General features: G+C 55.7%; 1 protein-coding gene across 1 annotated transcript; it reads left to right on the top strand.

Moving 5' to 3' along the window:
- Window positions 1-5,626: 5,626 nt before the first annotated feature.
- Window positions 5,627-9,815, top strand: WNT1 (Wnt family member 1). The gene is made up of 4 exons (XM_086399671.1): window positions 5,627-5,915; window positions 6,665-6,918; window positions 7,574-7,839; window positions 8,335-9,815. The coding sequence occupies exons 1-4, from the start codon at window positions 5,812-5,814 to the stop codon at window positions 8,821-8,823; spliced, it is 1,113 nt and encodes a 370-aa protein (XP_086255797.1). The 5' UTR covers window positions 5,627-5,811; the 3' UTR covers window positions 8,824-9,815.
- Window positions 9,816-13,496: the final 3,681 nt, after the last annotated feature.

The following is a 13,496-nucleotide window of genomic DNA, read 5'->3' as shown; positions in this document are numbered from 1 at the left end:
CGCAGACTTGCTTCACGTGGAAAGAGGAGGGATCCCAAACTGAGCCCAGCCTGAGGACAGCCAGGCAGAGTCTGATCGTGGGTTGCACGGACGGAGGCAAACCACCCTAGGGAGTTCCAGTGGCAGCGAAGGGGTTAGGCGCCACTGCGCTCCTGCCTGACTCACCCTCCCAGCTCTAACCACTGTGGGCTATTTTTGCCAGAGAGGGGCCCCAGGCTTCCCAGCCGCCCCCCGCCCCTGCCAGACCGCAGCCCAAGGCACGGCTGGCCCCGCGCGCCCGAGGCTGGCACGTTGACTCAGAGACAGGCCCCCCGGGGAAGAAGAGCCACGGGGTTGAAACCCACAGCCACAGTCATCTCTTCCTTGGTAGTGGCCATGCAGCTTTCCTGGGCAGCCAGCCTCTAGTCTGTGTGGCTGCAGGTCTTGCCCTGGGCTGCAGGGGGCACTGCTGTCTAGGGGGCAAAGCCGTCTGAGAGAGATTAATAACTTTTACCTGTAGGGATATTTATTAATCACCTTTATGTGCCAGGCCGCAGGCAGGCTGGGGAGGTGAAAGTACCCTAATTCCTGACCCCGGACAGCTGTGATCAAAGAGGGGTGCTTTTATCTGCTTTCTCACCTCTGGGTGGAGAGGGGAATAGAGGAGAAGCCCTACAGGAGAAGGGGCTCTTGTCCCTGCTTCCCGTTTAGGGGCCAAGAACCAAACCATGTGTGGCTTTTGAGACCACTAGAATCTGCACCCTATCTTAGTAGCTTTTGGATCCTGTCCTTGTCCTTCCTGCATGTCAGCCTGGAACTTTACCTAGGTCCCTGGAGGAGGGGAACAAGGTTTCCCATGCTCTTGGACACTTGCATTTTTCCATGTGACTCCAAGTCTCCCTCAGGTTTCAGACTGCTCCTTCTGATTTTACCCTTGTTGGGCTGTGGTATAGTCAGGTGCCAAGGAAGGGCCAGGGTCACAGCTACTACCACAGATTCCAACATCTTAGTGACCCCCGGGCTCCCCAGGCTGCCCTGTCCCAAATCCAAAGACCCATACTCCTGTTTCTTTCCCAGGAGAAGCCCAGCTCTGGGACAGGAGGCCACAGGCAGGCAGACTGGGTGGCCTGAGCTGGCCCCCAGTGCCCTCGGCCCGACCGGCTGGCCTGAGCACTGACCCGCAGGCGGCTGGAGGGTGGTGGGGCAGGCGGGGCCTGGAGAGGGCTGTGGGTACACACCCATTGCCTAATACCCCAAGCACGCGGCCAGCTCCAGGAAAGGAGAGGGGCGGGAACCAGAGAGACCTTGACAAGGGTTGGGGCCATGACAGCAGGGGGAAAGTGAGGGGCTGTCATTACTTCAGAGAGGGAGTGGGAGCAAGCTGGTCCCCCTTCCCCTGCGGGGAAGAGTAGGGGGCTGACTTCCCATCATAGGGCTGGACATATCAAGAGCAATCTGAGAACACTGGGACTCTATAGGGCGGGGGTCAAAGAAAAAAGTGGGGGTCCCTGGAGATTGGGGGATCCAGCAACTGAGGCGGTGGCTAAAGCTGAGTGCAGCCTCAAAAGCCTCCTCCTCCTCCCCCCGTGTTTGCCTTGGCCCGGGGTCCCGTGTGACTCATCTATTGCTGAGCTGCTGATAGGGGCGGCCAGGCCCAGGGAACCCAAATTATAGGCCCTGGAGGGATGGATGCACCCGCGGCGGCGGTGAGCTCAGCTGTGCTGCCCACCCTCCGCCTCTCACGCCTTCTGCTGCAGCACCCTGGGCCACCACCCAGAGGCACCAAAGCGTTCGCAGCTGACTGCACTGGACTTCAGAGAAACCCCCAACACTCAGCAGTTGCCCCCCACATATCAGTAAAATTACCCACGACAGAACTTTGCACCCTTCTCCACCAGAGGCTGATGCCTTCCCAGCCCAAAGAGGGAGTGCCACCTGCTGGTGCTTCAAAAGAAGGTAGGCTCCTCTGCCCACAGCTCTCAGCCCTGGTCCCCTGCTTCCCCCCAAGACCCCCATTTAGGTAAAGCCCCTCTCCCTTTGGATATCTCTCTCTCCAATTCCTATTTTAAGAGGGTAGTTTACTACTGACTTTCCACTTTAAGCCTTTAAAGGTATCCATGGTCAAAAGTGATGCAAAAAATAAATAAAGCAGAGTAAAGGAGATAGGTGGCAGAATTCCATTTTATATAGGGGGAGGAGTGAAAGGGATGTGGAGGAACAAACATATGGAGATATCAGGGAAGGGCATTCCGGAAGACAGAAAAGTGAGTGCAAAGATCTTGAAACAGATACTTCCTTGGTATGTTCAAGGAATTAGCAAGGAGGCCAGTGTGGCTGGAGGGAGGAACCTACAGGGGTTTTGAAGACAGAAGAGCAGGAGTTTCGTTTTCTGTTTTTTTTTTTTTTTTTTTGACTGATTTGACTTAGAGTATAAGAAAACAGACAAGTCAAGGATGGCTCTAGGGTTCTCATCCTGTGCAACTCAAAGGATGGGGTTGCCATTCACTGGGATGGGGATGACTGAATAAAGAGTAGGTGCAAGTGAATAACTGGGAGTTTAGTTCTGGATATTGTACATTTTGAGATGTTTATTCAAGTGTTAGATGTGCAAGTTCAGAGTTCAGGGCCAGAGATAAAAGTAGGGAGTATGAGACTGTATAGTTCACCAAATGAGTGAGTGTAGACTGAGAAGAAGTTCCAGATTGAAATGGGGTGCAGTCCAATGAGTCATGTAGAAATTGGGTACAAAGGTGGGACCAGATAAAGAGACTGAGAAGGTGAGCAGTCAGGAAGGTAGGAATGGTGTTCCAGGAATCAAGTGAGACTATTTCAAGGAAGAAGTGTTCAACTTTGTCTGCTATTCCTAAAAAGTTTGTTAGGATGAAAACTGAGATTTGACAGTAGAGCAAAATGCAGGTCACGGATGATTTTGAGGAGGAAATGCAGTGGGTTCAAAGGTGTGATTAAGGTGGTGGAAAGAGAGAATAAAGAAAAGAAACTGGCACCGGGGTGATTAAAGCAACACTTTGAGTTGTGCAGTAAAAGACAACACAGAAATGGGGCACACTTAGGTAGTAATGTGACGTCAAATAAAGTTGTGGGGTTTTTTAGATGGGAGACATTATGGCATCTTTGTAGGCTGATAGGTATGATCCAGTAGAGAGGTAAATTGATGACATAGGAAAGGAAGAGAAAACAATTAATAGGGTGATGATTTGAGCTAAATAAATTTGGGCCAGGTCCTGCAAAATTTGACCAGCCCTAGAGCCCTCCCACTCTTCCCCACTATTCCTGGTGGGTGAGATAGTGGAACAAAGGATATGGAATCCTTCTTTCCTCCCTTCTTACTTGTGCTTGTCACCAGTGGCCACAGACAGGACTGCCCTGTCTTCAAGCCCAGGTCCCTCCTTCATGGGGTTTTATCAACCCACTAAAGCAAAAGATGTGACCCAGGCCCCAGTGGGAAAAACTCCTAAGGGACAAAGGGCAAGCTGCCCATGGTACACTATCTACTTACTTGAGCCGTCTGTGCTGGGTGGCCTCCGCAGGGGCCACTGGCTTTTAGACCTTTGGAAGATGCTAAGCCAGTACACCTTGTCCCTCAGGGTCAAATCCTTGGAGGGGCAAAGGGCCTGGGAAAGATATTCCCCTGGAAAATAACCTCCATCAGGTTTCATTTGGGTAATATGCATCCTTTTAAAATGCCCCAGGAAGTGCCCCAGGAAGATTCATTAAACTTATTAGGCATTTATTCTTTAGAGTGATTTGCCTGCACTGGCAGGGAGGCCTGATCATTTCTGGGCTTGGAACTCTTTGGGACCAGGCCTGATACATTACTCAGTCAAAAAAACATCCTAAAGTCAGGGAAGATGAAAAAAGAGAAGATCAAAAGGGAGGCAGGAAGATCCTAAAGACCATTTCTATTTATCTCCCAGTTTGGTGAAGGGCCCCCAGCCTGCTACTGCTGTACAATCACAAGCAGCCATTAAGGTGGAAAAAGCATGGGGTGTGAGTCAGAACAGTCTGGGTTTTAACCTGGCTCTACCGTTCATCCCTTTATTAGCTGCGAGGCCCATGGAAAACTGCCTAATCTAGTTTTTCCTTTGTAAAATGGAGAGAGAGAGGAGAGATGTAAAGGAGGAGATCCTCCTCTTCCAGGGGCAAACTGCATGTGTTGGCGGGGCCTGATAACCAGGCTGGCAGTGCCCCCTATACCCCACACGGGGAACAGCAGCCACTCCTTCCATAGGAGGCAGAGGGGCCCTGAAGCTGAGAGGATGTAGGGAGGCGTGTTAGGGTTAGGTATCCCAGCATGGTGAGAGTGAAGAGAGCCAGAGTTTTAGGTGGAGAAGACAGAAACTTGGTGGAAATTTTCAGAAAGAAGCAGAAATGTGGATGCACAGGTTCTCTGCTCTGGGTTCAGTTTAGTCAGCAGCCCTTCTGCTCCCAGCCCCTCCACACACACACCTGACATCTAGTCTAATGCCTGTCTTTTCTGAGCCCAGTCTGAGAGTCACCGCTGCTCCAGGCCTCATCCATTATGATGCCACCTTGGTTACAGGTTTTGTCCCGTGCCCCCAGTGACATGCACAGGTTGACACATGCCATGGGGTGACACACTATAGGATGACACAAGGTACACAGGGCGAGAGTGACACATATATGCATATTTAATCTCCTACTCATCCACCCACCTCCACACACAGCTCCAGACACTTCCTCGGTCAACCTTCTGGGTCTCTCCTGCCCACCCCCTTCCCGACACATAGGAGATGATGCACTGTCCCAGGGGGTGTCTGTGACAAGATGACTCGATGATGCCTTCTGACCTGAGCTAAATTCCAAGATTCTTGAGAAAGGCTCCTAAAATCCCTCCTCAGAACATGGAGTTTCCGTACATGAGGACACACACTCATGGGTGTATGCACATTCTCACATGCAGTCTCATTTACAACTCTCCCACTTAATGCACACACTGGCAGGCATTTGTGCACTTCTTTCCTCCCACAAGTACAAACCTCTGCTGCCTCAGGTTTCTCTCCATGATCGGGCTCTGTGTGCTCAGCTCATCCCCCAACCCCAACCCACCCCTGGGATTTCCCTGACCACAGCCCCAACCCCACCCGTCTCCCCCTTCTCCTTCCCTGTTCAGCCGTCGGGGGTTCATGGGCAGGGAGGCGTCTCCCCAGAGTTGCTGCCCAGAACCACAGCTTTCCTTCTTCCACTCAGGATGGGGGACCGGGGTGACGTCGAAGGGACAGCCCCACAGTGGGCAGCGAAGTGGCTGAGCTCCTAGCCGTTTGTCCCCGCAGCACACTGGTCGCTGCGCCCCCTGGCGGACTCTGGTCCCCGACGGGCTCCGGACGCGGAGAGGACTGAGGCGGGCGCGCGTGGGAGGGCGTCCCAAGGGGAGGGGTCGGCGGCCAGTGCAGGTCTGGAGGCGGGAGCCACCGGGCAGGGGGCGGGGGTGAGCCCCGACGGCCAGCCCGTCAGCTCTCGCCTCAGACGGGCGGGAGCCACGGCCCCGCTCGCTGCCCATTGTCTGCGCCCCTGACCGGTGCGCCCTGGTGCCACAGTGCGGCCGGCGGGGCAGCCTCCTATCGTCACTTCAGCCAGCGCCGCAACTATAAGAGGCGGTGCCGCCCGCCGTGGCTGCCTCAGCCCACCAGCTGGGACCGCGAGCCATGCAGCCGGTCGCCCGCCCCCAGGGCTGTTAGAGCCAGACTGCGAACTCTCGCCACTTGCCGCCACCGCCGCGTCCCGTCCCACCGCCGCGGGCAGCAGCCAAAGCCGCCCCAACTGCAGCATAGAGCGGGCAAGGGCCGGCAGGCCATGGGGCACTGGGCGCTGCTGCCTTGCTGGGTTTCTGCTGCGTTGTTGCTGGCGCTGGCCGCTCTGCCTGCAGCCCTGGCCGCCAACAGCAGTGGCCGATGGTGGTAAGTGAGCTGGTGCGGGGTCGCCACTTGTCTCGGGGCACAGAGCCAGGGGCCAGCCCCATCCAGCTCCCACGCTCTGGGATCCGTCCGCAGACAGACTTCCTCCAGCGCTCTGACTTCCCTTTGAGACACCGAGGGGCGCTCTGGAGCGGAGCTGGTCCAGAAATTCCAGCTCTGCTGAAGTGGGGTGAATGGTCCGTCCGGCGGCCCACGATACTCCAGGAGGGGAGCCCTCTCTCATCTAGCATTGCCCTTCTTCCAAGAACCCCCAAACGAGCTTCACGGTGGTAGTCACACTACAGGGCTTCCCAGCCTCTGGAGAGAAAGGCCAGGCGTGCACTCCGAAAGAAGCCAATAAGCGGGTGGAACTCCCAAGCATTTCACGCCTTGGGTGGGCATGGACGGCAGGCCAGGATTTGCGAGCCAGACTGTCCGGAAACAGGCTCTGAGAGCCAAGGTGAATATCTAGTCCCTGGGCTCTCCATCCCTCCGCTGACCAGCTCCGGGCGCAGCCCGCAGTCCCCGAGCAGCCCTAAGATTCCTGGGAACACAAAAGTCTGAAAGCCAAGTCCTTTCAAACTAGTGAGTGCCTAAGCGCGGAATTGTTACCTTATTATTGATTTCTCCCCGCTCTTGTGGGCAAATAGCTCCAGGAAGAGGACAGAGCGAGCATGACCTTTCTGGTTAGGGTTAGGGTTAGGGTGCAGGTCCCCTTCCAGAGCTTGAACTCCTCTCATGCATCTCACCAGGGGCATCGTGAACGTAGCCTCCTCCACGAACCTGCTGACCGATTCCAAGAGTCTGCAGCTGGTACTCGAGCCCAGTCTGCAGCTGCTGAGCCGCAAACAGCGGCGGCTGATCCGCCAGAACCCGGGGATCCTGCACAGCGTGAGCGGGGGGCTGCAGAGCGCTGTGCGAGAGTGCAAGTGGCAGTTCCGGAACCGCCGCTGGAACTGTCCCACGGCTTCGGGGCCCCACCTCTTCGGCAAGATCGTCAACCGAGGTGGGTACCCCGCAAGTTGATGCTTCCGGGGACCAGGGGAGCGCGGGGTCACCTCAGGGCACGGGCGGGCAAGTGCAGGGAAGATGTCTGGGGCATCTGCAGGGTCACAGAATCAGCCTGCCAAGAGCTTCATGCCAGCACTAGCTCTGGGCCAGACTCGTTCCACCAGGAGGTTTCAACCCATGTGCCTCGGGCAAGAAGCTTAGCTTTTCTGAGCCACTGCCCCAGCGAAAGGGAGTGCTGAATGGTGGACGCTCGCTGGCCACCACTTTTCCGCAGTCCCTCTAAAAGAAGCCTGCGAGGCTGCTCTCTTGCCTCCAGCCCAGCAAGGCTTGCATCGCTGATGTGAGCTGGAGAGTTCTTGGCGGTGCAGAATTCTTCCGCTCCCCTCTATTCTCTTTTCCCTCCGGGGCTGCCCCACTTGCACCGAGAAGTCAAAATGAGCCCGGAGTCTCAGTAAAGCGTGATTACAAGTGTGGACGAGGTAGCGTGCCCACACACGTGCTTTCGCGGGGAGACCAACTTCCCAGCACAGCCGGTCGCCAGGCTTCCAGGACTCTAAGGGCGTGGGACTCAAAGGTCCCAAGGCCTCCCCTGAAGGTGCAGGCTGCACCCCGCGTGCCCCCTCGCTGATCCCCTCTCCCATCCCCAATAGGCTGTCGGGAAACAGCATTTATCTTCGCCATCACCTCGGCCGGGGTCACCCACTCGGTGGCGCGCTCCTGCTCAGAGGGCTCCATCGAATCCTGCACGTGCGACTATCGGCGGCGCGGTCCTGGGGGCCCCGATTGGCACTGGGGAGGCTGCAGCGACAACATCGACTTCGGCCGCCTCTTCGGCCGGGAGTTTGTGGACTCGGGAGAGAAGGGGCGGGACCTTCGCTTCCTCATGAACCTTCACAACAATGAGGCGGGGCGCACGGTGAGCCTGCTTGAGGGTGTCCGCACCCGAAACGGAATGGCAGGGATCTTGGAGTCCCTGCCTTAGGCTAAGCTCGAACTTGGGAAGTAACGGTCGGTGTTAAGGCTAGAGGTTAGGCTAAGGAATCAGGCGAGGGCGTCCGGAGGGCGCGGGGGCTTGGAGGGATTCACAGAATGAAAGGGATAGTCTGACAACGGAGAGGTTAGAAGTCATGTAATCCATGGACTGTGTTGCCTACGCCCGCCACTGTTCAGGTTCAAAAAATAAGGCTGAGAAGCAAAGACAGATTCTCCGGGTGGAGCAGAGTTGGGTTTGGTGTCCAAATCTCTGCGGGGCATTTCGTGGCTCCCTGCCTTTGGGCTCGGCTAGGCCTGGGCCTTTGCTGAGATCCCGGCGACGACCAGGAGGGGGCGGTATCCGGGAAGGTGGCTCTGGCTCTGACGGCGTCCCGGGCCGTCCTTTCTTCTTCTTCTTCCCCACCCCCCGCCTCCCTAGACCGTGTTCTCCGAGATGCGCCAGGAGTGCAAGTGCCACGGGATGTCGGGCTCATGCACGGTGCGCACGTGCTGGATGCGGCTGCCCACGCTGCGCGCAGTGGGCGACGTGCTGCGGGACCGCTTCGACGGTGCCTCGCGCGTCCTCTACGGCAACCGCGGCAACAACCGTGCATCGCGGGCGGAACTGCTGCGCCTGGAGCCGGAGGACCCGGCTCACAAGCCTCCCTCGCCCCACGACCTCGTCTACTTCGAGAAGTCGCCCAACTTCTGCACGTACAGCGGACGCCTGGGTACTGCGGGCACGGCGGGTCGCGCCTGCAATAGCTCGTCGCCCGCGCTGGATGGCTGCGAGCTGCTCTGCTGTGGCCGGGGCCACCGCACGCGCACGCAGCGCGTCACCGAGCGCTGCAACTGCACCTTCCACTGGTGCTGCCACGTCAGCTGCCGCAACTGCACGCACACGCGCGTACTGCACGAGTGCCTGTGAGGCGCTGCGCGGACTCGGCCCCTGGGAGCACTCTCCTCAAGCCCACCCCCAGATTCACCACTGGCACCTCAGACCCGGATCTGCGCCCACCCCGTCCCTCCAGCCACACTCCGGGATTCCTACTACCTATCCCATCATTTCTCCCACCTCCTCAGACCTGGGGACTCCTGAAACCACTTGCCTGGGGCGGCATGAACCCTCTGGCCATCCTGATTGACCCGCCCCCGGACCTACCTCCCTCCCTCTCCGCGGGAGACCCCCTTGTTGCACTGCCCCCTGCTTGGCCGGGAGGTGAGAGAAGGATCGGTCCCCTCCCCAATCAGGGTCAGCTCCCGACGCGAAGCTCTGCCTCCTCCACCGGGCGCAGCGACCTGCCTGCTTTTCTCCTTCCTTCTCTTTTAACCTCCGTTTTCTCCAGGTCCCCACATGCCCTTCCCCTTCTCCTGTCAAGGGTGCACACCCTGAACACACACCTGGGCATCAGGGCCTTTCTCCTCCCCACCTACAGCTGAAGTGGGAGGTTCCGGGGTGAGAGGGCAGCTGTGGTGATGTGGAAAATGACGTTGGGGACCCGCGAGAAATATCGCCATTCTCCCAGCCTCTGTCATGGAGCCATTGAACAGCTGCGAACCATGCCTCCCTCAGCCACCTCCTACCCTCTTCCTGTCCTGCCTCCTCATCAGTGTGTAAATAATTTGCACTGAAACGTGGATACAAAGCCACGAGTTTGGTTGTTGTAAATAAAAACTATTTATTGTGCTGGGTTCCAGCCTGGTTTGCAGAGACCACTTCCCTCCCCAACCTAATTCTTCTCCATTCTTCTCTCCTTTTGCTCTCCAGCCTTTTCTGACCCCTCTTTGTCTCTCCTAGTTTCTCCAAGATGCCTTTGCATTCCGGAATCAGTATTTCCTTCCACTGTAGCTATTAGTGGCTCCTCGCCCCCCACCAATGTAGTATCTTCCTCTGCAGAATAAAATCTCTATTTTTATCAATGACTTGGTGGCTTTTCCTTGAATCCAGAACACACTATTGCTTACCTCCTTTAAACAAATAGGATACATTGTTGAGGGACTGTTTTCCTGACTCTGGAAGAGGACTCTGACATTCTGTCCCTTGGATGACCCTGATGAGGCCACTGGGGATCCAGGTCTCCAGATGAACCCAGTCAGAAGCCAAAAGATGCTACAGGGTCCTTCTTCCTATTTGAACACCAATTGGCTGTATGATACTGTGAAAGTCCATAACTTCAGTTTCTTGCCTTGCTGAGTGGGGATTAAACAAACAAACTTGGAGACCCTGCCTTTCCTATGTAGAAGAGCTGTTGTGAAAATCGCTACAACTGAGTGGTAGCTATGATGGTGTTCTGAAAAGAAACCAAAGAAGAAAGAGAAACCCAAACAGAAAGGATACTGTGGCTCATGGGTGTAGAGGTTTTGGTCCCCAAAGCCTCTCTGGGCCAGCTGTGGTCAGGGTGTTGGGCAACGGGGAAGCCACTCTCCTTCCCAGGACAGGGAAATGCCACATTAGGACATCAACTTCCAAACCTTGGGCTACAAAGAACAGGTGAAAAGCTGAGAGAGGATAATGGGGGAGAAGAAAGGAACAGCAGGGTTAGAATCCAAATAGAGGCTAGACTTTAACCAGTGTAACTGAAAGGAAACCCAACTGTGGTCCATAACCAAACCATGAGGTTAGCCATTCCCATAGAAAGCCCAAATGAGAATTCTGTTACTAACAACACCAACATGATACCTCTGTGTGCATTTCACCAGATCGGAGGGAAGAACTAATTTCTCCTACAGCCCGAAAACCTCTCTCTAACTCTAATCCACTCCCTCTCCCTAGGATTAGGTCTAACCTTAGCCTTAACCTAACTTCAGGCAAACACTAACTGCTTGCTAAGCTCTAATGCCAGTCTCTAATCCTAACACTTCCCCCGCCCCAGGGGAGGGCTTGAAGGACAGGGGGAGCTATGAAGCACCCCACCCCCTAAGGGCAACGACTGATCCCAGCCTACTGGAGAATTTCCCCCTCTCCCCAGGACTCTTTGCTGTTGTTGCTGCCTCCCACCTCCCTGGATGTGTGAACTCTGACCCTTGTTGGCCTTTGGGATATGTGTGGGGGTAGGGAAGTGGAGCCAGGAGCTGCTCAATCCTGCAGTGATATATCCCTTTTCCTTTCTCTCATCCACCAAGCTAGCACCAGTTCAGCTTTGATGGGCAGTTGAGGAAGAGGAATAGAAATCTTACTGATCCTGGGCAGAAGGTACCTGACAGGGCTGCGTGTCCAGTAAAGAACCCCCTGCAATAATGTCCAGTCTATAATCCAAAGAGCTACTAGATCCCCCCAGAGGCAGGAGAGGAGGTGTGGGCCCCTGCCAGACAATACCCAGATTCGGGGAGAAGCAACAGGGTGAAGAGTCAAAGGGTTGGCAGCTGTCCCCAACCACTCTCACCTAACTCCTAACACTACGAACTAGAATGAGTATCTGCTTTCAGGCCTGGAAGCTGGGTGGGGGGTGGGGGGGGGGGCGGGGCGGCTCTGAGCTGCGCCGACACATAGGAGCTGGAAGAAGGGCAAGGAAGAAGTGAATCCTGTTCTGGTCCTAACTAGACTTTCAAAAACTCCGTAGCTTTCTGGGCTTCAGCTGCTTTGTCTATTCAACAGGGATGATTACTGGCACTTAGTCTTCTTCAGGAAGGTGATGAGGTTCAGACAAGATCATGTACATGGACGTGAAATACAGGGTCATTTGAACACTTGCTGACATCTCTTCTGTGCCAGGGATATGCCAAATGCTGGGGATATAGTGATGTATGAGCCATGGAGCCTGCTAGAAGTATACAGTCTGGCCAGGGAATCAGGCACATCAAGATATTGTCAGGATAATGGAAGCAGTGCTGTGAAGGCTCAATGAAGTGTAAAGCCCTCTGCACAAGCATGAAGTTTAAAGACAGACTCCCATACTCATGTCCTCAGCATGGAAGTCCTTTACTTCCAGCCACAGGAACTTCAAGGGAGGGGGTAGGGAAGTGCAGAATGGGGCTGGGTCCTCAAAGGGACATGTGATAATAAAGCAAAAAAAAAAAAAGTAAGCAAAAGAAAAAAAATTTTTTTAAAGCAAAAGGGCTAGATCTGCAAAGCACTACCTAGGAGCTAATTATTGATTAGGATCACATGTGCCATCCTCACACGGAGCAGGTAAACCCTAGGGAGGAAAGCAGCAGTGCCCAGAGCAGGCCCAGGCGGGGGTCACTATCCTCCCGCCCACCTCTGACCTTCAGTTGGGATCCGAGACTGGCAGGGACCCCGGACACAGGCTTGGCTCAGTGAGTGAGGGAGGCACTGGTCCTGAAATATCCTGGGGGGAGCGGAAAAGCTGAGAGGACTGAGGCTGCACAGTCCCCAGGGGGTCAGCAAGCCGGCACCACACACACCCTGCCACACGCACCCTGGAAAAACCCTGTCAGTGGGGCTGCAAATACCCCAGGGTCTAGCACCCCCCACCCCCCACCTCAGGCTGGCTCAGTCCTCCTCTCCAGGCCAGAGGGAGAAAAATAACAAAATGAGGAGAAAATAAGCTGTTTGGCTGTGGTGTGAGCAGGAATATCCATGCAGAGCTGCCCACCACTCACCCTTACTCACTCTTTCCACACCCAGCCAGGGCGCCCAGCATGAGACAGACCACCCCCCTGCCCCCTCCCCCGTCTGGGCTAAAAGCAGACGCTGGTGAGCGAGCAGCAGGTTATAAATATGCCCAGGGAACTGCCGCCAACTCGCTCCCTTGTCATCCCCTGGGAGGGTATAGGGTGGGGTGGCTCCTAGGGAGGAGCCAGGGCTGCCCTGTTCCCTGGGGCCCAGGAGGAAGTGGGGCTTCCAAGAGGCCACTGCATTTTTCCTCCCTTTTCAAAGGGAAAGAGCTACTGCCACTTCATTTTTCCTGGACGTTTGCTCATCTGCTCAGAGGTGGAGCCCTCATCCTCCCTGGGCCATAACTGGGAGCTCAGAACGAAAGGGCCCAAGTCCATTCACTCCATGTCACGGTGGAGCCCAGCGCCGCTTCTCCTCACACCCAACACCAAAGTTCACTCATTCACTCCACAGATATTAACAGAGGACCTGTTGAATGCCAGGCCCTGTGCACAAGCATGTCTGCACATACAAGTGTGTGCATGTGTGTGTGCAGGCACACAGCAGCCCCTACACCCATGCATGCACACCAGCTCCAGCCCCTCCTCAGACTTGGTTTTACCAGCCTCATCAGGAAGGGTAAAGCTTCAGGCTCCCGGTTCCACCTCAGAGTAGGTTTGAGGAGGTGGGGCATTGAGAACAGGGCCCCTAAATATTCCTGCTTTTACTACCTCCCTGAGAAATGAGAGGGTCCCTTCTCTCCTCCCTGCCCAACCATCCTACCAATGGAGGTACCACCCAAGGAAGAAAAAGCCACTCTGTGGGATGCTAGGGGGTACCTGCCCCGGCTGCCAGGGCCCCCTGCCTCCCAACCACTTGCCAAGTAAGTACCAAGCCGGGCAAGAGGGGGCAGTGCCACCCTGGGAAGCTCCAGCTCTCCTCCCCCAGAGCCGAACCCCTCCCTTCTCTCTCCTCCCTATTAATCCTCGGAAGTGAAGGGGCCGTCCCTGGCGGCCCCTCAGCCCTATTGTGGCCCCTCGCCC

This window comes from Bos grunniens, chromosome 5 (genome assembly GCF_055505025.1).
Source record: "Bos grunniens cultivar Pamir isolate PY7600 chromosome 5, Bosgru_T2T1.0, whole genome shotgun sequence".
NCBI lineage: Eukaryota > Metazoa > Chordata > Mammalia > Artiodactyla > Bovidae > Bos > Bos grunniens.
This window is presented reverse-complemented; position numbering and strand designations above follow the sequence as displayed.